The sequence below is a fragment of the Platalea leucorodia genome, assembly GCF_965183815.1.
Source record: "Platalea leucorodia genome assembly, chromosome: 5".
NCBI classification, from domain to species: Eukaryota; Metazoa; Chordata; class Aves; order Pelecaniformes; family Threskiornithidae; genus Platalea; species Platalea leucorodia.
The window spans coordinates 41,168,827-41,190,372 of NC_138827.1; the positions used below are offsets into that span (position 1 = coordinate 41,168,827).

The 21,546-nt window shown below is 40.0% G+C and overlaps 1 protein-coding gene across 1 annotated transcript in view; it reads right to left on the reverse strand.

Annotated features, from left to right (window-relative positions):
- Window positions 1-21,546, reverse strand: part of DPYD (dihydropyrimidine dehydrogenase) — a gene marked incomplete at both ends in the record, with an annotated part of 361,757 nt that overhangs the window by 25,669 nt on the left and 314,542 nt on the right. The window contains one exon of the mRNA XM_082314522.1: window positions 21,291-21,470. Within this exon, the coding sequence (XP_082170648.1) occupies window positions 21,291-21,470 (180 nt within the window). The remainder of the gene's footprint in view (window positions 1-21,290; window positions 21,471-21,546) is intronic.

The following is a 21,546-nucleotide window of genomic DNA, read 5'->3' on the forward strand; positions in this document are numbered from 1 at the left end:
TTCTTGGTGGTTGTTAGCCTGTTGATCATAGTATCGCCACCTGATTTCTTTTCTTTTTGTTATTCCTTTCTCCATTGCCAGCTGTAATGCTTCCTGAGGCAGCAGACACTGAGGTATGCGTGTGTCCTGACATCAGTTATGGCACCAGGCTACTGTGAGCGCTTTCTGTGAGGCCATTTTTCCACTGGCAGATGCGTTCCTCTTTTTGCTTTATAAAAAAAATTGCAATTTCAGTTCTTGACTCAGTTTTGCCATTTAGTCAAAACGCTGCAAGGTGATGGTAGCGATAGCAGTGATGAGAAGTGAACTAGATTTTTATTCCCAGGTGGTTTGCATGAGTGAACAAGAAATAGCCCAGGCTCCACTGTCTCCAGAGGCAGTTTGATAGTGGGCCTGCCAGAGTGCCCCATCCTGATCACACCATCTGCAGCAATTGCTGCAAAATGACTGCTGAGCCACGGAAGTCTGACTAATATAGCAAAGGTTAGGTTTTGAGATTTGTTGTTTGAAATCAAGTCCTTTGCTCTACTTTTCCCCAAAGTCTATTAAGAATGCAACGAGTTTTTATGTCTCTCCTTTCTGTTAGGCCTATGTTTCTCCAGGGGTAATGCAACTACCTGCACAACTCGATGCTCCCCAGTACACAGCCATCCTTTTGAATGGAGGATTCTGTCCCAGAATAGCTTTGACAGGCACCCAACGACATTTCTGCTTAATGATCTGGGTGCTGTAACTCAAACACGTACTGTACAGTTCCACTTACCTGTGGGGTTGCAGCACTCCAGGAGAGGATGGGACCTCTCCCTGCTCATATGGCCAGTGTGAAAGATTGATGGGCATGAGCTGACATTAAATTTTTGCCTTGTTCAAACACTCCTTTGAGGTTTTTTCATAGCCCCTGCCTCAAAACTGACAAATACCCAGCTTAAATAATACTTATGTTGAATCTCCTCATTTTATCTATTTCTATTATTTTGAGAATCTGACATTCTTGTTCAGTCATCCTGGTTTTGTGTACGGCAGCCTGGATAAGAATTCAGGGATGTACATCGCAATCCCTTTCCAGATGTCGAGCAATGCACATCACTGCAGGTTTAGCAGCATTCTCTTGTGGTTACTGAGGGGGTGCTAGTTCTGGCTTTATAAAATGCTTTCTAATAATTGATGGTCACTTTGTATTCGTATAGTTTCCCGCCCTTAAAACATAAGGATTGAAGTCACCACTTGCACACATTACTCCGGTATGTCTCAGCTGGGCTGCTCCTACACTCTGCTGGTGGATGTAGAAGCCTTTTTGGAGGAGTTGTGTTCTACGTATGCCTCACGCAAACAGTAGTGCTTCCCCCGCCCTGCCCTGTGTGAAATCATGGCCTTGGCATTTACATGCTCCAACGCTGCACCGTGGGATATTTTGTACAGCTCCTTTACATATGAGAAGACTCCAGCAAATTACAGCAGTTGTATTCATAGCGTGGTTTTGTTTAGTAATTACCTCAGGAGACTGTACAGATCTGAAAAGCAGGGAAAAGTATTGTGAGATGGTTTATGAATCCCACGAATCTTCAAACTGACTTACTTACCCATTTTCAGGTGTGGGTCTGTCCTACATGGTTTTTATTTTTTAGGAGCTGGGTAATAGCCTTTGGGAGGTCAGCAATTATCCCCGTGCTCCAGGAGTCAAATGCAATTTCATCTCATTTTATTTCATTTTAGATTTATTGCCTTGGTCATTTCAAGCAGATAGATGAGAATGTAATCATGATCAGCTACAGCTTTTGCTGTTCTGTTTCTGCATCTATACAGCTATGGCAGCAATCCCAGCCAGCCCCATTAGTTCTTGCTGATACTGTTGGCATTCTTCTGCCACAGGTTTGATCTCAAATTGCATTTTCCTCCACCTGTATATGCCCTAACAGGTGCTCAAAAGGTACTGTGGTAGTTACCTTCTTTAATTCTTGTATCTAATACATTTGCAAATATATGAGTATTGCGTCAGAAACTGAAACTACTTTTACTTAAGATGGAAAGCATATTACCACCTGCAGGTCTATATAATGCCTTGTTAAATTGCTAAAAGACCATGCATATGTACAGCTTCCCATCTTCTCTACAGCTGGCTTGCTGCCCATCTGGCCTGTGGCTCTGCAAAACCTCGGCAATGAAACTTATGCCCTCCTTACTTTCACTTGCCTTATTGCTTTTTTCTCCGAGTGCAGAGGACATTCTATTAAGCAAGTGCTCTCCTGGCTGCACTGCTGTATCCATTTCCAGCTCTCATCTGCCTAGAAGACATCCCAGACCTTTAAAACACCATGAAGATACTTTGCTACAGGGGTCTTACAGCTTACTACCTATTTGAGCTAAGTTTTCTGACTTTTTGTATGTAACTTGTATGAATTGTTTGCCCCAGTTTAGTCACATGCTTCATTCATTCAGTTGATTTAGTTGAAAGCAGAGTATTTGTGTGGTATCTATAGTCCTGGTATTTTAATTCGTTCAACTTTTCTTGGTAATTTACATTGTCCTGCTGGCATTTTGATTGTTCTATTGTGTAATATTATGCTGTACGTTTTTGTCAGCAGTTTTAGATTCTCACACAATGCCAACAAAGTCTCTGTTATCTAGCATTTATTGATGTTCAACTGTCTAGCTGGCATTCAAACTCTTCTCTGCTTTTGTGCTGCTGCTCTTAGTTTAAAGTTCATGCTTGTGCAAATGGCACCAAAAGTTTGTTTTTGCTCATGTAGTGCATCAAAGCCAGATATATGCAAAATTACATTTTCTGAGTCAGTTTGTTTTCCTGATGTGGTGCATTTTTTCTTTTTGCTATTGTAAGCAAGCTTTGGCAAAACAATTTTCTTGCCAATGCAAAGAATCCCATATGCGAGACAATTACCAGTAGATTTTTCTTCTCTGCTTTGTGCTAATGCATTTATGTTTGCACAAAATTTTTCCTTGTCTATGCAAACATTTTCTTTTCTGAGTGGTTAACGGCTTCTGTCTCTGCTCCACTGATGGGTGGCCTCGGCTTGCTCGCTAATTGTGCACATTAGCTCTGCATTGCTGTAATGCTGCTGCATGAGCTCTCCAGGTGCCTCTACATTAGTGTTTTAGTTTAGATCAGGAGTACACCTTTGAAGTGAATCTCCTGATTATCCCCACATACTGCACTTAGGTTCTTAGGGCAGAGCAGTCTCAGAGAGCACAAACTGGGTTTTATTTTGGATGAAATGAAACCTGAATGTGTGTTCCAGGAGTGCACCTAAAATGAGCTCCAGCTGCTAATGGGCATTTAGCCCATGAGACGAGACTAGAGCTAGAACACAGTAAAAAACCCTGGAATGCATATTGTGTGGACACCAGTCTGCAGCATCAACCATTTCATTCTGCAGCTCCATTCCTATTTGGCCTGTTTGTCTGCACTACTTGTTAATGTAAACATAGCTTCTGAGTGCTCTCATTTGAATCACTGCAACTTTGTCCCACCTACAAACTGAATTCATCCATTAGGATGCAATGAACTCATAGGTTAGCTGATTTATAACATTTGGAAAGACAGTGAGATATCATTTTTTTTAGACTGTCCATACTTGGATAATACCTATATACACATATATATTAGTCACACCATACAAAAATATGTATATTAGTCACACATTTATATTATATTACATTATATTTGATTATATTTTAGATAGAAGATATTTCTGGAGATTTTCTAAAAATTCTCACCGTTTTTCCTGATTTGGGAGCCTCAGGCTGTGAGAGGTCTTTTTCCCAGTGCAATTTTCACTAACATTTAATATAGCTCATTTTTATGTCCATCTGTCCATCTTTCATGCCCACTCACATATTACCATAATCAGTGCTTTCTCTTTTTTTTTTTTCTTCTTTTCTGAGTCTTTTGCAAGACACTCAGTCTATATCCACAGTAGTAATTTGGTGTCTGGGAATGTTCCTGGGCACAAGGATGTTGTCATCTATCCTAATGAAGCGTTACAACATTTTCTTGCCCGCTTTTGGCCTGTGCTGACTATCAGTGTCCCAGGCAATTCCTGGAGAGGCTTTGGAAGTCGGCACGCTCCAGGAGCCATTCCCAGCAGGCAGCCTGCCGGCAGCCAACCTGCTTTGGAGACTAACAGCTTCTGATCATCAGCACAGGCTGCTCGGTGCCAGCTGGCCTAAGCACCTAGGAATATTCCCGGGCACATTTAATTTGAAAGTACAGACATATCTCTACTTTCTGAAGTGAGGTGCCTACAGGAATCTAGGCACTTCTGATGTCAGTGCCCAGGCAGAATGAAGTAAAACACTGTAACATCCAACCAGTTTCAATAAATGCTCTTCTCCATCATCAGGGACTTTCTGGAACTAGAGTTACAAAGCTTAATGCATAACCATAAAAAGTATGTCCTAGTGTGGAGTTATTTATTACAGATACCACTGCATTTTTTTAGCATTTAAGGACATCTCTTTTGTCTTTTTTGCAAAAATAGAAGTAGTACAAATACAGCTTTAAAAAGCCAAGAAAATAAACAATGTTCCAGCATGAGCCAAAGTATGAGCTCTATCTTCAACCTAGTCTTAAAGCAAGCTCCTGCACCAGGTGTGTCCTTAAAATAAATGATTTCTCCTTTCTACACCTACTTTACACTATACAGGATTCCTTTCACAGTCTGCAAAATGCTGCTGTAGTCTTAATTAGGAAGCAAAGCAACCTCAGGATGCTATAAAGTTTTCTTTTCGACACTTTAACTGGTATCAGAGACACTGATACCGACACCGGTACAGACAGATCATAACAACATAATATTTTGATTTAACACTTCTTTCTAAGTGAAATAACAGCTTTAAAAAGTTAGTGTTGATTACTTCCACGGGAACTCAGCTTATTTAATATAATTTGCTATCAATTGTTTTTTCCTTAGGAAAACTTTGCTTTAAAGTCTTTAAACATTTCCCCAACAGAAATGAGTAGATTTGTGAGTCCACTGACTCCTTTTTATAACAATGAAACTTATCTGAGATATACCAAATAGTTGGCAGGTCCTAATGACACTACTGGGAGCATGGATCATATCTGAAGACTAGCCCAGACACCTAGCTCCTCTCTTCCAGAATGAGAAATACCTTGAGAATTCTGGTTATAATGTCTCACTTTTTTTCTGAAAATAATACAAATTGAATATGCACAGAATCAGTCTGGGCAACAGAACTGGGAACTAATTTTCATTTCCTTTCAGTATTTAATTAGGTTTCTTGAGCCTGCCTCTCAGTGTCTCTGTTTCTGTTCCAGAAGACAAAAGAAACGAGATAAAATGGACACTTGTTTCATATTGTTGTCGTCCCTTGCAAAGGTTTTATGCCACCTTCATCATTAAAATATCCCAGCAGTGACTGTTAACTAATGAACTCCACCTATCTTGCATGGCTCACCCACTCTCTCATTCTCTTTCTTTGTGTATGGGACAGACTGCTTTGTTTCAGTAAGATTTTAGTAATTTTCTTCCTGTAAAAATGAAAGCAAGCAGCAATACAGATACACTTCTGCACAGAGAAGACAAAGTTGGAAGAGTGCCTTTTACTCTCAGGGTGAAAGGCAAAGGCACTGAGTCTTAGGTCCTGTGGGAGCTTGTTCCACAGTTGTGGATGTGCCCCTAAGCCAAATCTTACCCTACCCAGAGGTATTATAAAAAGAGCATTGCTGAAAATCCAGCAAGCACAAGGAATGAACGGAGTCATGGAGTATGGTCTTCCCCTGGGGTTTCAGCTAGCACATAAGATACAAAGGATCTTTGGTACTGACGGTGCTGAAGAAAAGACCCGAGAGCTGGTTTGCTATTCTGTGCCGGGACAGCCCACCTAGGGCTTCCATGCCACCAACACTCCTCATTGGCAGCATATCCAGGGAGCCAGGGAAAAAAAAAGGAAAATAAAAAGTGGAGGCCATACAGGAGGTCAGTGCTTCATCTGAGATGGAAGATGGATCTTTCCTTCAATGTGTGCTGAACCTTACAGCTGAACAGCTGTGTCGGAAAATGCTGGGAATCCAGCCTAGAAAATGGAGGGAGGATGGCCTGGTGTGCTTGCAGCAACTTTGGTTTCTGAGCAGACATGCTGCAGCATTTTCTGCAAGCTGAAGTTTTCCAGAAGATAATTACAACTGCTGCTACTTCATACTTTCCTTTCTTATACCTCTTAGTAGAAGGTAAATCACAGTAATAATAAATCCTTCTATATAAATGCAAAGCAGAGCTAAAAATGAAATTGGTGTTGCAATTTTAATTTACCACTTTCATTGTTGTTAATTTATACGCAAGCAGTGTGCCAGAATTTTTCCCTGGAAAATAGTCTAATTCCTTTCAAGCATCCCCCATGAAAACCAGATACAGACACTCTGAGTTTCACGCCGTATTCTTTGTATGTCTTAAAAGACTTCTTATTTTTTGTAAGTTGGGGAAAAGAACACACCACTCTAGCGAGACAAAGCAGAGCAGGTTTCAACCTTTATCTGAAGTTTCTGATTGCTGTGATAAGGGTGAAGAATAATTTAAGATACCATCAGCTATAATAGATCATAGTAAAATTTACAGTAGCCTTTTTTAAAGTCTTACTGTTCTTATGTATATAAAAGCCATCAGGGGCACAAAGAAAGTTGAACTTTTTGGCTCAGCTCCCTTCACAACCAGCAGCTTGGTTCCAGCGCAGATCACTAAGCTACACATTATCTTTCAAAAATTCCTCAAGAACTTAAGCCCAGACAAACACCACAACATAAAATTTTCATCGCCAGCCTGCCTCTTTTACAGCAGATGTTACACGCAGTGGTCAGGACCGGGCCGTGAGGGTTACCAGGCTTCACCAGAGCAGGGTTCATGGTTTGGGGTGGCTCGTACAGAGCATCTCCCAGGCCTGGACTCGCAGGGCAAGATGGGCAGAGGGTGGCAGGAGGGCAATGGAGGGCGAGCCAGGAACAGCCACTGTGGAGTCACTGTAGGAGAGAAAGCCCTCAACTATTTTGAACTTCTTTGCAACTATTTCTGAGAGGCTTTTTCCATGGGAAAAGTTCAAATGTCTAGTACTCCAGCTGGTTTTGGAGGGGGAAAAAAAAACAAACCCACAAATTGGAACAAAAACTTTGAGTTGCAGAAACTTCTGTCTGGGAGAATGTAGGAAAGCTATGCTACTCAAGTCAGCAGACTTTCCTACTGTCCATCTTCACCTGCAAGATGACTGTCTGGTATGTTATTCACTTCTAAACAGGAAAAAGAGGGCAGCACTATTGAAAGCAATCATGTTGTTTTCTCTGCTGGATTTCCAGAGAAAGGGGCAACATTTTGGGTTGAAACTGGTTTCAGATTAAACAAAGTATCTGTAATTTGCTCACCACCATTATTGTACTATTACTTTCATTGTAACGCTACTTAATTACTTAACATTTCAATTTGTATGAGTAAAAACCTTCATCTCTGAACTAGAAATATTTCCCTAAAACCAAGTAAAACAATTTCAAAAGGTAAACATCAAAAATCAGTTTTGTACTGATTGAGTTAAAACTAAGTAGTCTTCAGCAATGTACTGAAATGATTTAAGCGTTTAAGCAAATGTTTACAAGCACTGTTAAAATCAAAATTAATTTTCTTAACTCTAAAAAAGACTTCTGCCCATTCCTGACTGTAAAAGCCAAGTAGAACCCAAATGCAATAAAACCATCTCAGCCTAATATTTTAATTCAGTTGTTCAATAATTTCTATTTCTTCGCATTATTTTTCCTTTATTATACTTTTATAATACCCTCAAACACATCTATAAAAATTTACAGCCCTTTTCCAACGGCATATGGTGTGTGTTGTGAAGAGAAGTATGTTTATGAGCTGCAAGACAGGAAGAAAATTAAAGTACCCTTATGGGACTGAGGCAGGGAGAGTTGACTATGGTTATGAGCTGAGATTTTGATGTATCCACCACTACCTATCTGATTCTTGAATGTCCAAGTTTTCAGTGCACTTGCATTGTAGAATTATCTTGTGTTGGGCTGATAACATTGTAAAATCTCTCAACGCTTGAAACTGAAAGCAAGTTACATTGCAACACAGTCCCTTTCACAGCAGCAACTGAGTATATCCTGGCTAAATGAACAAAGCTAGCCTTGAATGAATTTAAAATGATTTTTAACTGAACTAACATTTATTCCACTAGAGATGTGGAAGCAAATATTCAGTGTACCTAGGTACTATTCAAGAACCATTTGTCATATCCTGATCCAGTTCCACTCTCTAAATGAACATCAGTCAGTTGGGATAGGATCTAACAGGGAGGCTTACTTGTCTTTGAGCTTGATGGGCTTAAATGTGGTTGGCTAGTCACAGTTCTCAGTTCTGGGTTTCTAAAACAAACTTTCAGGAACAACATCTGGCTGACACTATTTTTGGGGAGGCTGACCATACGAGGTGGTCACATCAGCTGTGGCATCCAAGCTTTTCAAGTTCTCTAGTCTTTCCTGCACCCCTGACTCCAGCAAGAGGGAACCTTGCTGGAGTTTCGGGACATAGCTGCAGAACAGCTGAGAAACATAAACATAGCAAAACACTTCTTGCATGTGCATGCACATACACATGGCTGCACATACTTTTTTTTCTTTCAAAAAGCTCAAAAGCACTGGATGACATTTTGGATGAATGCCTCAACCCCTTCAGTCTGACCCCCTCATCCCTAGGAGCAGTAAGCCTGGTCAGTATTTCACTTAGACTCTTTGCTCCCTCTGGAGAAGGAATGGTCTCCCTGGTTGACAGAGCATATGCTTTTGGAGAACAGCTTTCTGCGTCCTTTTTTGACTGTGTGTTTCTGCTTGTCAAGCTTTCAGTGTCTGAACCACACTAAGCTTTTGGGCAGGAAAGGGTTCATCCACCCTAACACAAGTCTCTAGCACCACGCTTCAAGATCCAGACCTGCACAGATGCCTCAGATACCTGTAAGGTCTTAAACCACATCTGGAGGTAAATAAATCCCACTCTGAGTGTGTAATGCTCAACTGTTTCAATGTCCTGGTATCTGACTTCAATGCTTATGGTCAGGGACTCTAGTCCTTGTGCTGGAGACTCCTAAGGGCAATTCAGCCAGTCAGATCCTCTAAATTGAGACCTCTCTCCGTGGATGAGCTGGGGATGATATTTGGACAGTTAAGTTGGATGCTTACAATAGACTGTGTTAAGACTCCACTGCAAAGTAAATGCTCAATTCTGCACTAAAAACTATATTCCCAATGCGTGCTGAATTATGAACCAGTATTCATACAGTCAAAATAGTGGTCATGACTTCACACAAGCATCCCCTCCCAAACTGTCATTTAGGAACTAGACAAGTAAGGACACAGACTGGATGGGAAGGAAACACTTTTTTTTAAATGGAGGCAGAGAGGCAGACTTCCAAGCTTTTCAGACTGCACGTTCATCACTCGAATGTTGTTATAAATACCTTTGCAAACAATTCACACTATGTAGACAAAAATACCTCAGCGATAAACAACAGAGAAATAAATTAAGTCCTATGGAAAAATGTAAACACTAAGTTTCTCCTCCACCTGCTTTATCCTGGTAATTAAGTCCAAAATACAGCAGCAGGCACAGAAGCCCACCCACAGACCAGGCACTGAAGGTCAAAAACCAAGCTATGATAAAATTGCTAACAAAATGGCTGCAGCCTATCAAATGGATGATTATGACTTTGTTGTGAAGAGAAAGAGGGGAGTTCTGGAGCGTGAGGCATTTATTAGCCCTGCTTGGTACCACCCAGAACGGCAGCTCCGAGAGACCATGCTCACTCCTTCTGGGTGCTCTTTTACGAATGTTGATTACAAAAGCCACACTCATGCTACAGTTGCCAAAGGATTTCTTGTTGCTGCCACTTTAACGGGTAAGTTTAGAGGTTTCAGAATATCATTTATGCTAATGTAAATGGCATGTCAGCAGTTTACAGGTCAGTGATACATTTTTAGCAAAAGATAAAATGTAGATATATTTTTGCATATAGAGCTTTGTGGGTTTACAATGAGCCTTCTGGTTTTCAATTTACAAATGGAAGTTTTTGAAATGGACACTTCAAAATGTCAGGAGTGCTCAGCATTTGAAAGAAGGCTCAGTAAAGGCAGTGAAAAGCTGCTGGAGAGTCTGGATTAGACTTTTGGTCTGGAATTGGGAAAGATGCCTTTTGGCATATATTTAATATTTTAATTGAGAGCACAACTCTTCTGAAAAGAGGAAGTAATGATTAGCTTCTAGGACATAATGCTCTATGCTGTAATGATGGGTAGTATAAATAAATAAAATTATAGTTGATAGGTTCTAGAATTCAACTACTTTAAACTCAACTGCAAGGTCTTGTCTTGAATAATCTAAAAAAAAATGTACTATTTCAGTGACACGCTTCTGGGTTTCTCATGAATCCAGACATACTGTATAAAACAACAAGGTATTTTATAGCTTTTATGTATAAATAAATCAGCAAGTTGGAAGAAATACAACATAGTAATAGAAAAAAATGCATTAATTATTCCAAGCAGTCAAACAGGAAAGAGACAAAATGATTAATGAAAGAACAGATATACGATATGACATATCCTGACCAATATATGGGTTATACAGTGACTTACTTACACTGGATAGTTCCAAATGTGGCAATCAAAAATGGAGCTGTGGCATAAAAAATGAAAGGGAGCTATTTCATTAAAACTTGTCTGCTGAGTTGAATGAAGGGCAAACAAGGTCTTACCTACGTGAGGATTAGACCTACCTTCTTAATAACAGCTAGGGTAGGTGTTCTTAAACATCAACCATCAGAGTACCCAAGTGCAATCAGCCTGAATGAGATCCCAAGAAATCAATAAAATTCTTGCCAGGCCCCTTCAAACTATTACAGAGCCCCAATGTGCTGCGGAGCAGCAGATTACAGGCCTGCTGTAATTGTTCCCTGGAACAACCCAAACACAGCTCCTGGGCCTTAATGAATTCTGTACAGCATGAATAGGTCAGCAAAGTGCAGAAATCTCTTTTCTCAACTCCGACATGTAGAAATGGTGTGCCCAACAGCTCCATTCAGTTACTGGGGCCAGTTGCCCTGTGCCAATGTATGACTAATGGGCAATGAAACAGAAAGACATTTTTAACCCATTTGCCCATAAAACCTGAGGAAGTACTGCTCTGACTGCTGAGGCATCCATGTGGTTGGATCAAAACCACACAAGATTACAGAAAAACCTTCAAGGGTTTTTTATAGCAATAAAAATAAAATAGGTGGGAAAGGACATAAACATGTTCCTTAAGTATGGTCTTAATCTTTAAGCAAAAAGACATTTCAATTGCATGTTATTAGATACTGTTAGCTCCAGCGGCTTATATTGAGTCACTGTCTAAACACTTTGTTAGGATGCAGTGGCTTCCAAGGATAGCTCCTAGTGCACAGCTGAAATGCTGGAAAGGGCCACAAGCTCGCTTGTGCAAATCGGACAGGAAAAGTCTACAAGTCCAGCCCATACTTCTGGCAACTCGAAATTTCTCCCAGCAGCACTTCTGTTAGACCACGCATTCAAGTTTTTGAAATCCTCCCTACCTTTAATCTCAGCAACCCAGCATGAAACCTCCACCATTTCTACAAAAAGGCTTTCCTTCCAATCAGGATAATTTTTCTCCTGCTTTTCCTGAACACTTCCTTTTTTTTCCAATTCAACTCATCAGTCTTGGTTGAGTTCTCACTCTACATCATAAAATCCCCCTCTCTCAATTGATTGCAAACTCCAAATATTTGTAGACCACTGAGTTCTCCACCTCTTATGTTTACATGCATCATTTAGGCAGGACATATGGACACTTAAGAGTTTTAGCTTCTCTAGCCTCTCCCCATAAATCACTCCTTCTAGATTTCTTGTACATCTGTGCATGTCACTACACTTAGGGCTGTGCTTAAGGGCCAAATCTGTTCCTAAGAGAATTAGGAGATGATGTAGTCAAAATTCCTCTCAAAACTAGCACAAGAATAACACAATTCTTGGAAAACAGGCTGAAAATGAATACTTACTCTGCTGTCTATGACCAGTACGACAGATTTTGTTTTGCACTTCCCTTGCACAGAACACTGTGGCCCACAGAGCACCTTGCTATCCAAGTAAACAGCTTTCTTAGGTCAGAAGTTTAAAGGGAGAAAGAGTCTTTCAGAAGCTAAAAGCCCAAGTCTTTACATGCACATCAGTAAGTACGTTTGTGACTAGTACCATAAACAAAATGGGGATACATAAATAAAAGAAGGTTTTACTAATAATAGCTACCTGTAGATACAGAAGAGACATTTCTAATTGCATAGATGTTTCTAAGCCATCTGGATGTCTGTAGGATACAGCCTGCAACTCTGTAAGACTACATCTCGTATAATATCAAGCATTTTACCAGTTCTTAATGAATAAAAAGATGGTTAGAAGTACTGCTTAGAAATACACAATATTGTCAATAAATTACTTCTCTCACTAGGGGTAGATTCTAGAGGAAGAATTTCATATCATCAGGTTCTCAGACTAGTAATTATAGCTTACATTTTGAAAGGCACAACCTTGCTTTCACGGATGCAATTTGCATCAAAATCTGCACTTACAAAATCAGGGAGAAGAGTTTTGCACACATAAATTAATTGCCGACACATTTTCTAGTGCTTGAACTGCAGACAATTAGCTATCAGTCACTACTGACCAGGGCTTTACTCAGTGAGGACACAAAGAATAAGGCTTTGCAACTAATACCAATCCCGCGAATACTGCAGTGTCCTAAACATCCCCAAACTCCATGAGTTTCACCTGACAAAGAAAAATTTCTTTGGCAGTAAAAGCTGGTACAGAACTGAAGGTTGGAGAAAGAGAGGGGAGAGGGGGGGAGGGGGGGGGGAGAGAGAGAGAGAGAGAGAGAGAGACTGATTTGCTCTCAATGAATATGAAAAAGCTGATCTCTGCCATTGAGGAAAATTCTTGCACCAGCAAGTTCTGACTGATTGCGATGAGGAATGCTTTATCACCAAGATCCAGACACCCTTTCATATGGTGATTATTATTCCTGTCATGACCCTCTGGTCATCAAGCCACAGTGTCTTTTGTCACGAAACAACTATCCAATAAGGAATAATCTAGGAATAAGCCTGTAGCATAATATCTTCTACTTGCTTATACACACAGCAGGAGGAGGAAAATCTTCCTCCTATGAGTTATTACCTGCTCTAATCCACTTTGGAAAATAGCAGTATTTCCTTAATTTTGTGAAGCACGCAAACATATTTTTCACAAACCACAGCTACCTGAATAGCTCAGCCTAGAGCTGAAAGCAAATCTAAAAGCTCTCTCAGGTAGTAACAAATAGTCCAACATCACCATCAAATCCATGGCAGCACAGAAATTGTCAAATATTCCCATTAAAACTTGATAAGGACATGCAAAGGCTGAATTGCATGCCTGCTTGCCTCTACGTTTAATTTCATATTGTCTTCTATAAGGCTGAGGTCTGGCCTAATTCCTGATGCTATTCTTGGAGCAACAGCTCTGACAGAGGTAATATGCGTACAAAGCCCCAACAAACAGCACATACCACCTAGCAACATGAGCTCTGTTTCAGTTCCTATACATTAAAACAATGCTAAACTCTTCAGAATCGAGACATTTTATATTAACACCGCCATTGCCCATATTAATATTACCCAACTACAAAATTTTGTGGAACTCATTTAACCTTCCATGCATTATTTCTCTGGCTTTTCTAATTCAGCTGCTTGAGAAAGGGGCTACCGCTCTGCAGCCGCGGACAGGGCACGCTGTGTTGAAAGCATCCAGGGGAGAAGGGCTGGGAACCCCTGCTCTAGGAGCAGACGTGAGGAGCCATGGCCGGCCACACAGGCCAGTCCCTTTTATGTCTTTTCTGTCCTTCTTGCTTATGTAGATCACCTAACACAAGGGCTGCTTTGAATAGTTTTATCCAACTAGCAAGCTAACCCTAAGTAACAAATACAACAATACATACACAACTGTACAGAATGAAAAATTAGTGGTGTTAGAGAAGGATGTTGCACAGAGACATTATGTGTGACACTGGGGAGGAAGTGGGGGTAAGTGCGCATGGTTAATATGAAAAGATGTCAAAAAAAATGAAGCATAATAATAGTGCAATTTATCCTTGCTAAACGTACTGTGCTGTGCTATAATTAAATATGAAAACCTAAATTTATCTCTATGTTCGGCTGTCATTAACTTAACAGGGAGTGCACATGTTCTAATCTAATGGCTGATTTTTTTCTCCATGTGCAGCATATTAAAATGTATATTAGCCTCAAGGTGCATAAACACAAAATAATAGACCAAAGGTTTTGGCCTGTGGAGAAAAAAATCCATGCTCAAAGGCCGTCAAGTAGCTGGTGATGCAGGGGAGACACTCACTTAGCCTCATTAAGCCAAAGCTCTCTTTTGCTTGTCTTTTGTTCTGCATGACAGCAGCCTCTTTGTTGTATAATAATTCATTCCAAGTTCGTTCCAAGCTACCGAAACTGGTGAACTGTGGCCATTTTAATGAGCAGTATTGGTGGTATGCATAATCTGGAAGCCACGTGGACCAGGCAATCACAGAGCACCGCAGCCAGCAAAATGAGATACTGTCGAAATCACAAATTTGTCAAGTTGTTTTTGGACAGGGTATTATAATAAGCACTAAAATATGCATCTTATTACTCTGCATCTGCCAGTCAAAGATCACTGTAATGAATGCATGCTGCAGGGTATGACCAGGCCGTTTCCCTAAGTAAAACAAACTGCAGAGTACAAAAAAAGAATTATGTATTTTTGGCAGTGCCTGGATTTTTTTTTTAAATCCTTTTGCATCAGGAGTTGGATTTTCCTGGCTTGATGTCCGTTGCCAGCAGTGAATGCACTAAAACCGCCACAGCCAAGGAGTTAACGTGAATACATTGTTTCTTAATAGCCACATTTACTGGCTGTGAATATGAAACTTTAAACTCAGTGCTCGAAGCAAATTTTGCATACAGTACATATAAAACCCACAAAGATTAAACTACTTTAAATCCACTTTAATAATCCTAGTTCCTTTTGTTTTACCCATTTCTACTGCAAATGGCTTCACCGTTAGGGAAGATACATTTTATGTAACAACCTGCGGTCTCTGTGAGAAACAGCACTGTAGATAATCACAACATAAACTTCCATAATAGACCAGTTAGGAAAAAAAAATAATGTTAGAGAGGTCCTTTTTTCTACAAATTGGTCAGGCCAGGGATTGCTCATAATTGCTTTCGGCTTGCAAATGCTGGGAGGTTCACCAACGGCAGGAAAGGTGGTGTGACTTGCGCAGCAGGGTGCAGAGGTCTGCTCCCCGAAACGCTACTGGTGATGCTCCACAGAGGGACTATCAGGCTCCCAGCTGGAGCCATGCCTGTGGAGACCTTTCCTCACATCAGGGGAGGAGGTGGAAGACTGAGAGGGGCAGGCAGGAGGAAAGGACTCACTTCCTCATCTGCCTGCAGATGCTGGTTCAGATCTATTTTGGCAGAGCCTTATTTTCAGTCAACCCAACAAGCATAAGTGGCACCAGTCCCTGAGTGTGCTGATGCACAGTTCCCATAATATCCTAAACCAAGATGTTTCTTGATCAATACTGGCTTACACTTAAGAGGCTTTGCCTGGCTGAGAGCTATGTTTCAGGTGCAAGCCTTAGCTAATGGGAAAAAGGATCAAACAGCCTAAAATTAATTTTTTTCCTCCTTTGACTCTTGTTCAGAACTGGTGATGGCAATATGGGAAAAAGGGTTTCTTCATCAATGTTGATTTCTTATTGCAGTCTCTATACCACCATATGATGAGATGGTCTGTATTTCTGGACACGGCCACAAATACCGTTTCTTCCATCTTCTTTATGCTGGAAACAAGGGGACAGTTCTTTACCATACTGGACAAACTTGCCTTCCTGAACAACAAGGAGCACTTCCAAAAATGAAGGGTGAAAACCTGTGCTCAGTGAAGGCAGTCAGAGGTCTTGAAGAATCTGAAGGTAGCCAAAACTTGGTGCGTGCATTGCAATAGTCTTCTTGCATGGCTGGGAGCTCACATTTTATTTATTATTTATTTAATAGAAAAGCTAATTTAATATTTTGTATGAAATCTCGACGGTAAAGCAAGGTTTTTTCTCTGCCATACAGAAGGCTATTTAGATGTGACGGCAAGCAAGTCAGAATTTAGCAGGTTTGTACTGTTCAGAAGATTCAGCTCTTAGTACCCATAGATACTTGAAGGAAGTGCATATTTTAGTCTTAATGGGAAGTCCATGCATTCAGAGAAACTCAGCAGCTTGCTAAATTTAAGGCGATGAGAATTTTCACTTAAGTTCATACACTGTGCATGTTCAGGATCATTCTCCCCTGTCTGCTGGAGAAAACCACCTTCTATAAATGTGTTTTTATCAGATATGGTTTGACATTTTCAATACAGGACAACCTTAACAGTTGAGGAGTATCCACTATGAAAACCAGTTTTCTTTTGGTTTTGGGTATGTCCAGAATCAAGATGCTTAAATTATTACTTTTTCTTCTTTTTAATTTTTTAACCTTTAGACATGATCAAACAAACATCAGTTTTTGCAAAGCTTCTGGTGCTGAAAGCGAGGTATGAAATATCCATATATATTTAGCTCTTCCTATAAACCCACACCTACCAACTGAATACACTTCCATATTTTTAATGTTTAGCTACCTGGCATGTATAGAGGCCACTGCGTTAAGTACGGTTTTTATAGCTGACATTAGGTGGAAGTTTCTATAGAAAAACACTACACCACTTCTGTGATCACCAGCTGACACCAGTGCATTTCTAGGATATAATCACTTCAGCTCTCTGGAGTAAGGTCGGTGAGCAACTAATAAAAGAGTCCTGTAATAAACAGACAAGGTGAGTTGGTGACTACACATAGGAGAACAAATTGTACCTCTGGGGAATACCATACCTTACCCACGTACCCGGTGAGAACAGTTATCTTTATCGCTCCTTGTCCCATATCTTCCTGAGAAACCCAGGAATGTTATTTTAAAACACAATTCTGTTAATTTTGGATTATAAGGATACTACCTGTGCTCTCCCGCTCTCTTACGCAGCCACCCTAATAACTTCAGGTTGTAAGAGCATGCTCTACATCTTAAATGTCTGCCTGATTGCATCATGCACTTGAACTCAGTCCTAAATTCATGCTGAGGTAAGTGTGCTTTTACAAAAGTTCTTCCTCGAGGGAGTCAGTGAGAAGCAGTGTGGTGTCATCATTACCTTGCCATTCTCTCATCTCAATGTCGAGATTTGCAAGCTGAGATTACAGCTGAGACAAGCTGACAAGTTTTATTCCATGCACTTAATGGAAAGGTGATTCAGAGGTGATATTAATGACAGTCATCTGTGTCAAGGCTTCAAATGTCAGGTCCTCCCACAGAAAAAAAAACAACTAAATAAGTCATCAGAAAAGCAATGAGGAAGGAAGCCCAGAAGACTGGCTTTGTCCACCTTTGTGAGTCTGACGCAGTATCCCTGCTAGGACTGTCTTTGGAGCGGTTATGGATAAGGCTACAACCACAGGAAAGACCAAATAAAATTGGTGGAGTTATGGAAAACAGTATCACCCAGTGACTGGAAGCCACGATGGAGGTTAGCATTTCTAAGTGGGAATCTCTGTTACAGGCAGCGTAGTACCACAGGTCACATCTAGGACACTGGCAAGTATTGACTCCAGCAGCACCTGCTGTGTTAGCAAAAGGGAAAAAGCTAGCGCTACTGAAAAGACTATCAGAAAATATCTACTAGCTGGCTCAAAGATGATAAATTTAGAGTCTATGTACCAAAAAATACATTCTGCAACAGTGAAAAACATAAAAACAGCACTCAAGTTTCCAAAATATTTTCCAGTGCTATGATGTTTCTCATATGTTAAGAGCTATAAATTTTCAGATGGAAGTATGAGTTTCATTAATGCAGAAGCATGAACAGGTACTAATCAACATGATTCTCTTACTCAGCCCAAAGTTGATATGTTTGCTATTAAACTGCTAATTATATTACACTATTTTGCACAGTATTTTTAGTATTCTTTCTGTTTAGGAAGGAAGTTACTGTGATAAAGCTAACGACTGACAGTGATAACTGTTCAGTTTGTCATTTACCTGGTGACTGCATGGCAAGACAGCTTCAGTTTGATGTCAGGTGTAGCATTTAGAAGAAAGTACTTGTCTTTTAGTTTACTCTGGTCATCAAATACTACCATGTTTCATGACAAAACTCTACTGTGTCACTCTCCTGTGGCAACGCTCTGCACTCAGCATCCGTTTGATGCTGAAACCAGGACAGAAAATGAATTATCTAAAGAATAGTGCACTGCTATATGAAAATATGGACATTAACATTCAATATTGCACTGGGAATCAGAATAGATACTATTATGAACATACTTAGCCGGGAATAGGACCGGTCCTAACTCTGTAATATATTCAAAACTGGGAGAGGCGCAATGAATTCATGTACAATCAGAAGGCAAGTGGTTCTTGATGCTGTCAAAAATAATTCTTGTCCCTCACTTCCTTCTCATTAAATTGTCAATTGCCTGAACTTCTTATCCCTGTGATTCTATATGAAAATTAATAGGAATTTTGTACCAAAATGGAGGATGATTCCTTTACATTTTTACATTTACTGCACCACAAATACAACATATCAAAATTAGCATCTTCACTTTTTTGTTTTTGAATGCAAAAGTTCACCAGTATTTGCTGTTCAGCTTCTCACAGGGTCTTACTGAAGAAACTGCCTTTCATCTCACCGTAATAGCAAGACAAACTTGGACAGCTCCTTACAAGTTTTTAAGATCGTAACGCAGGATTTTGGCTGTCAGTTTTTACTCCATGTATAACATATACATTCCTACGCATTACTTTTATCGATGAGAACACATACATCACATCAACAGGTTATCTTCTCTTTTGCAAATAGAGAGTAAGGACATGCTTTTTAGTAAATTTATTTTAGAAAGAAAATCAGAAGTCTGTGTTATGACTTGCTGCCAAGCAAGCTAGATATTTGTGTTTGAATCTAGATGAAACTACAGTACTTAACTAAATTTACTAGGCACAAGTACATGAAATCCAATATTGGTAATAATTTATGAAGGTAAGAATACTGACTCCTATAATACTGCAAACTTAGTTTATGATAACATAATTAGTTACACTAATAACACTGCTTAGGCACAGTCTTGCTAATTATGATATTATAAATATTAATGATATCAAGCCTTTGTATTTGATTGCCCCTAGTAGGATCATTTATCATGGTATTTCCTTTTACCCATGTTGTATTATTTTTCTTCCTTTTCCCTTGAATGTTCATTCCTGGACAAAGAGCCATTCGGAGTTTATGCCTAAAATATATCACTACCTTATCAATGATGCAGCCTGGTTAACTTTATATGTTATTATTTAGCACCAATGATCCAATGATATAACTCAGTGCTAAGGGTAATCAAATACACCATCAGTTATATTCTGTATGCCTTGTTCCTTTTAAACGTCTAACAGAGCCAGCCAGACAAGATTACATAGGGCTTTGTTTTTCATTCTTTTTCATGTGACCTGTTTCAAGTTAAGATTCCTTTGAATTATTAAATGCTTCCTTAAAGCATCCTTTCACGTTACCTTTTTAAAGTTAATTATTGATGTAGTGACAAGCGGAAAAGACTAAGAATTATAATTTTTTTTTTCTTATTCAAAAGGACACGAGAAACATCTTTGACAATGGTTGTCTGTTTAGTAAAATACAAAGGTAATACAAAGATAGAACACTGAATGCAGCTTTAAAGAAGAATTACAACAAATCTCTGTTACATGAGTTGGAAATGCTGTGCATGTTTCTACAGGTGTTAAAGGAAGGAAGTTTAGATATAACCCTTTGAGCCTGGTTTAACTGCTTAACGTAAGTAGATGAAAATGAAACTGCTTATATCTTGTTTTATTTTTAAGCAACGTATTATCCAGAGCTTTAGGAATGGGATTGTCTTTTCTCCTGGAAGGTAATGTTATAATTTTCAGAGCTCCACAGAGAACAACAACAATATAGGAGTCTCTAATCTCCTGCTAAATCCAACTCCAGTCATCGGCAACGATAAGCAGAGATTTGGAGGCGTTTGACACTCCAAATCCTATTCTTTTGTAATTCTTTACTTTTTACAACATTTTCAACAGTGTTATATCAGATTTTTGGAAGGGTAATCAATAGGCATGATGTATAACTGAAATCAGTCTTCAAAGTGATCCCCTCTAGTAACCAGAAACAAAAGCTCAGCCACCCTGCTGTGCAGGCATTTTGCTTAGAGCAGCAGGCAGCGGGGGCACCAGTAGGCAGCCAGTTACACCTCCCTGCTTCTCAGCATGGATCAGCCGGTGCCCTGGTGGAGGGGTGAGCAGTACCGGGGTGGCTGCAACCCATTGCATCTGGCAAAAAATCTCCAAAGATGTTTTTGTAGCAGGGAACTACTAGAGCAGAGAGGACAGACAGTCCAGAGGTTAGGGTTTCAGAGAGACCATAGTTTACGTTCCTGTTCCACCACAGACTTTCTAGGTTTAAATGATCGTGTGAAATCTATTAAATTATTCGATGTCACTTCCTCACCTGGAATTTCCCTGCCTTGCAGAGGGTTTGGGAGTCAGCACACATGAAAGACCATGAGATGCTCAGGTAGGGCCGCTCCTATCTGATCTAGTGTTGTAACTAACAGCTGGTTTGTGACAAGTTGTCTCAGCTGGTCGGGTCCAGTGCTAGGGGTCTTTCATGTCTCCTGAATGTTGCGCCTTGGCTGGAACACCCAGGAACTTCTGGCACAATATTAGTATCCATCTGAATCGAGTCGAGTTTCATTAAAACAAGCAGTTCCAGAACTTGTTCCAATGCATTTGTAATTTTACATCCTACACTTTTTTTAAAGACATGATGTTATGAATTCAGTGAAGAGATCATATTCATAGTAAAAATGTTACCACATATCAAGTCATTTCAAGTTTGTCTTCTTAAGCTGCTTTCAGATATTTGTTAATACTCAGAAGAAAAAAGATTGGGTGACTAATTGTGACAGCGGCAGTGGTTAACCAAGGTAAGTAGCAGAAACTGCATACAAGGATTATGGAATTGCATTCCAAGCCAAGACACAGTGTCATTATACAGGAATGGCAATGAAACAACATACCTTTCCCATCAGATCAGCAATTCTATGTACTGGTTTTCCTTTCTGATGCTGCATGGTTGCTGGACTCTGTCCATTCCAGTCTTCAAGTTCCTCAATGCTTTTCAGGTAAAGAAGAGCTCGCAGTCCAGTGCAGTAGTCATCAATAACAGTGAAATCTTGATTCTGGATTGCACTGCACACCTACAAAATGTAAGTCAGTTATCAGCAACATCCTGGCAGAGGAGCATATGGAATTAGCAAGCTCTTTGGATTTACC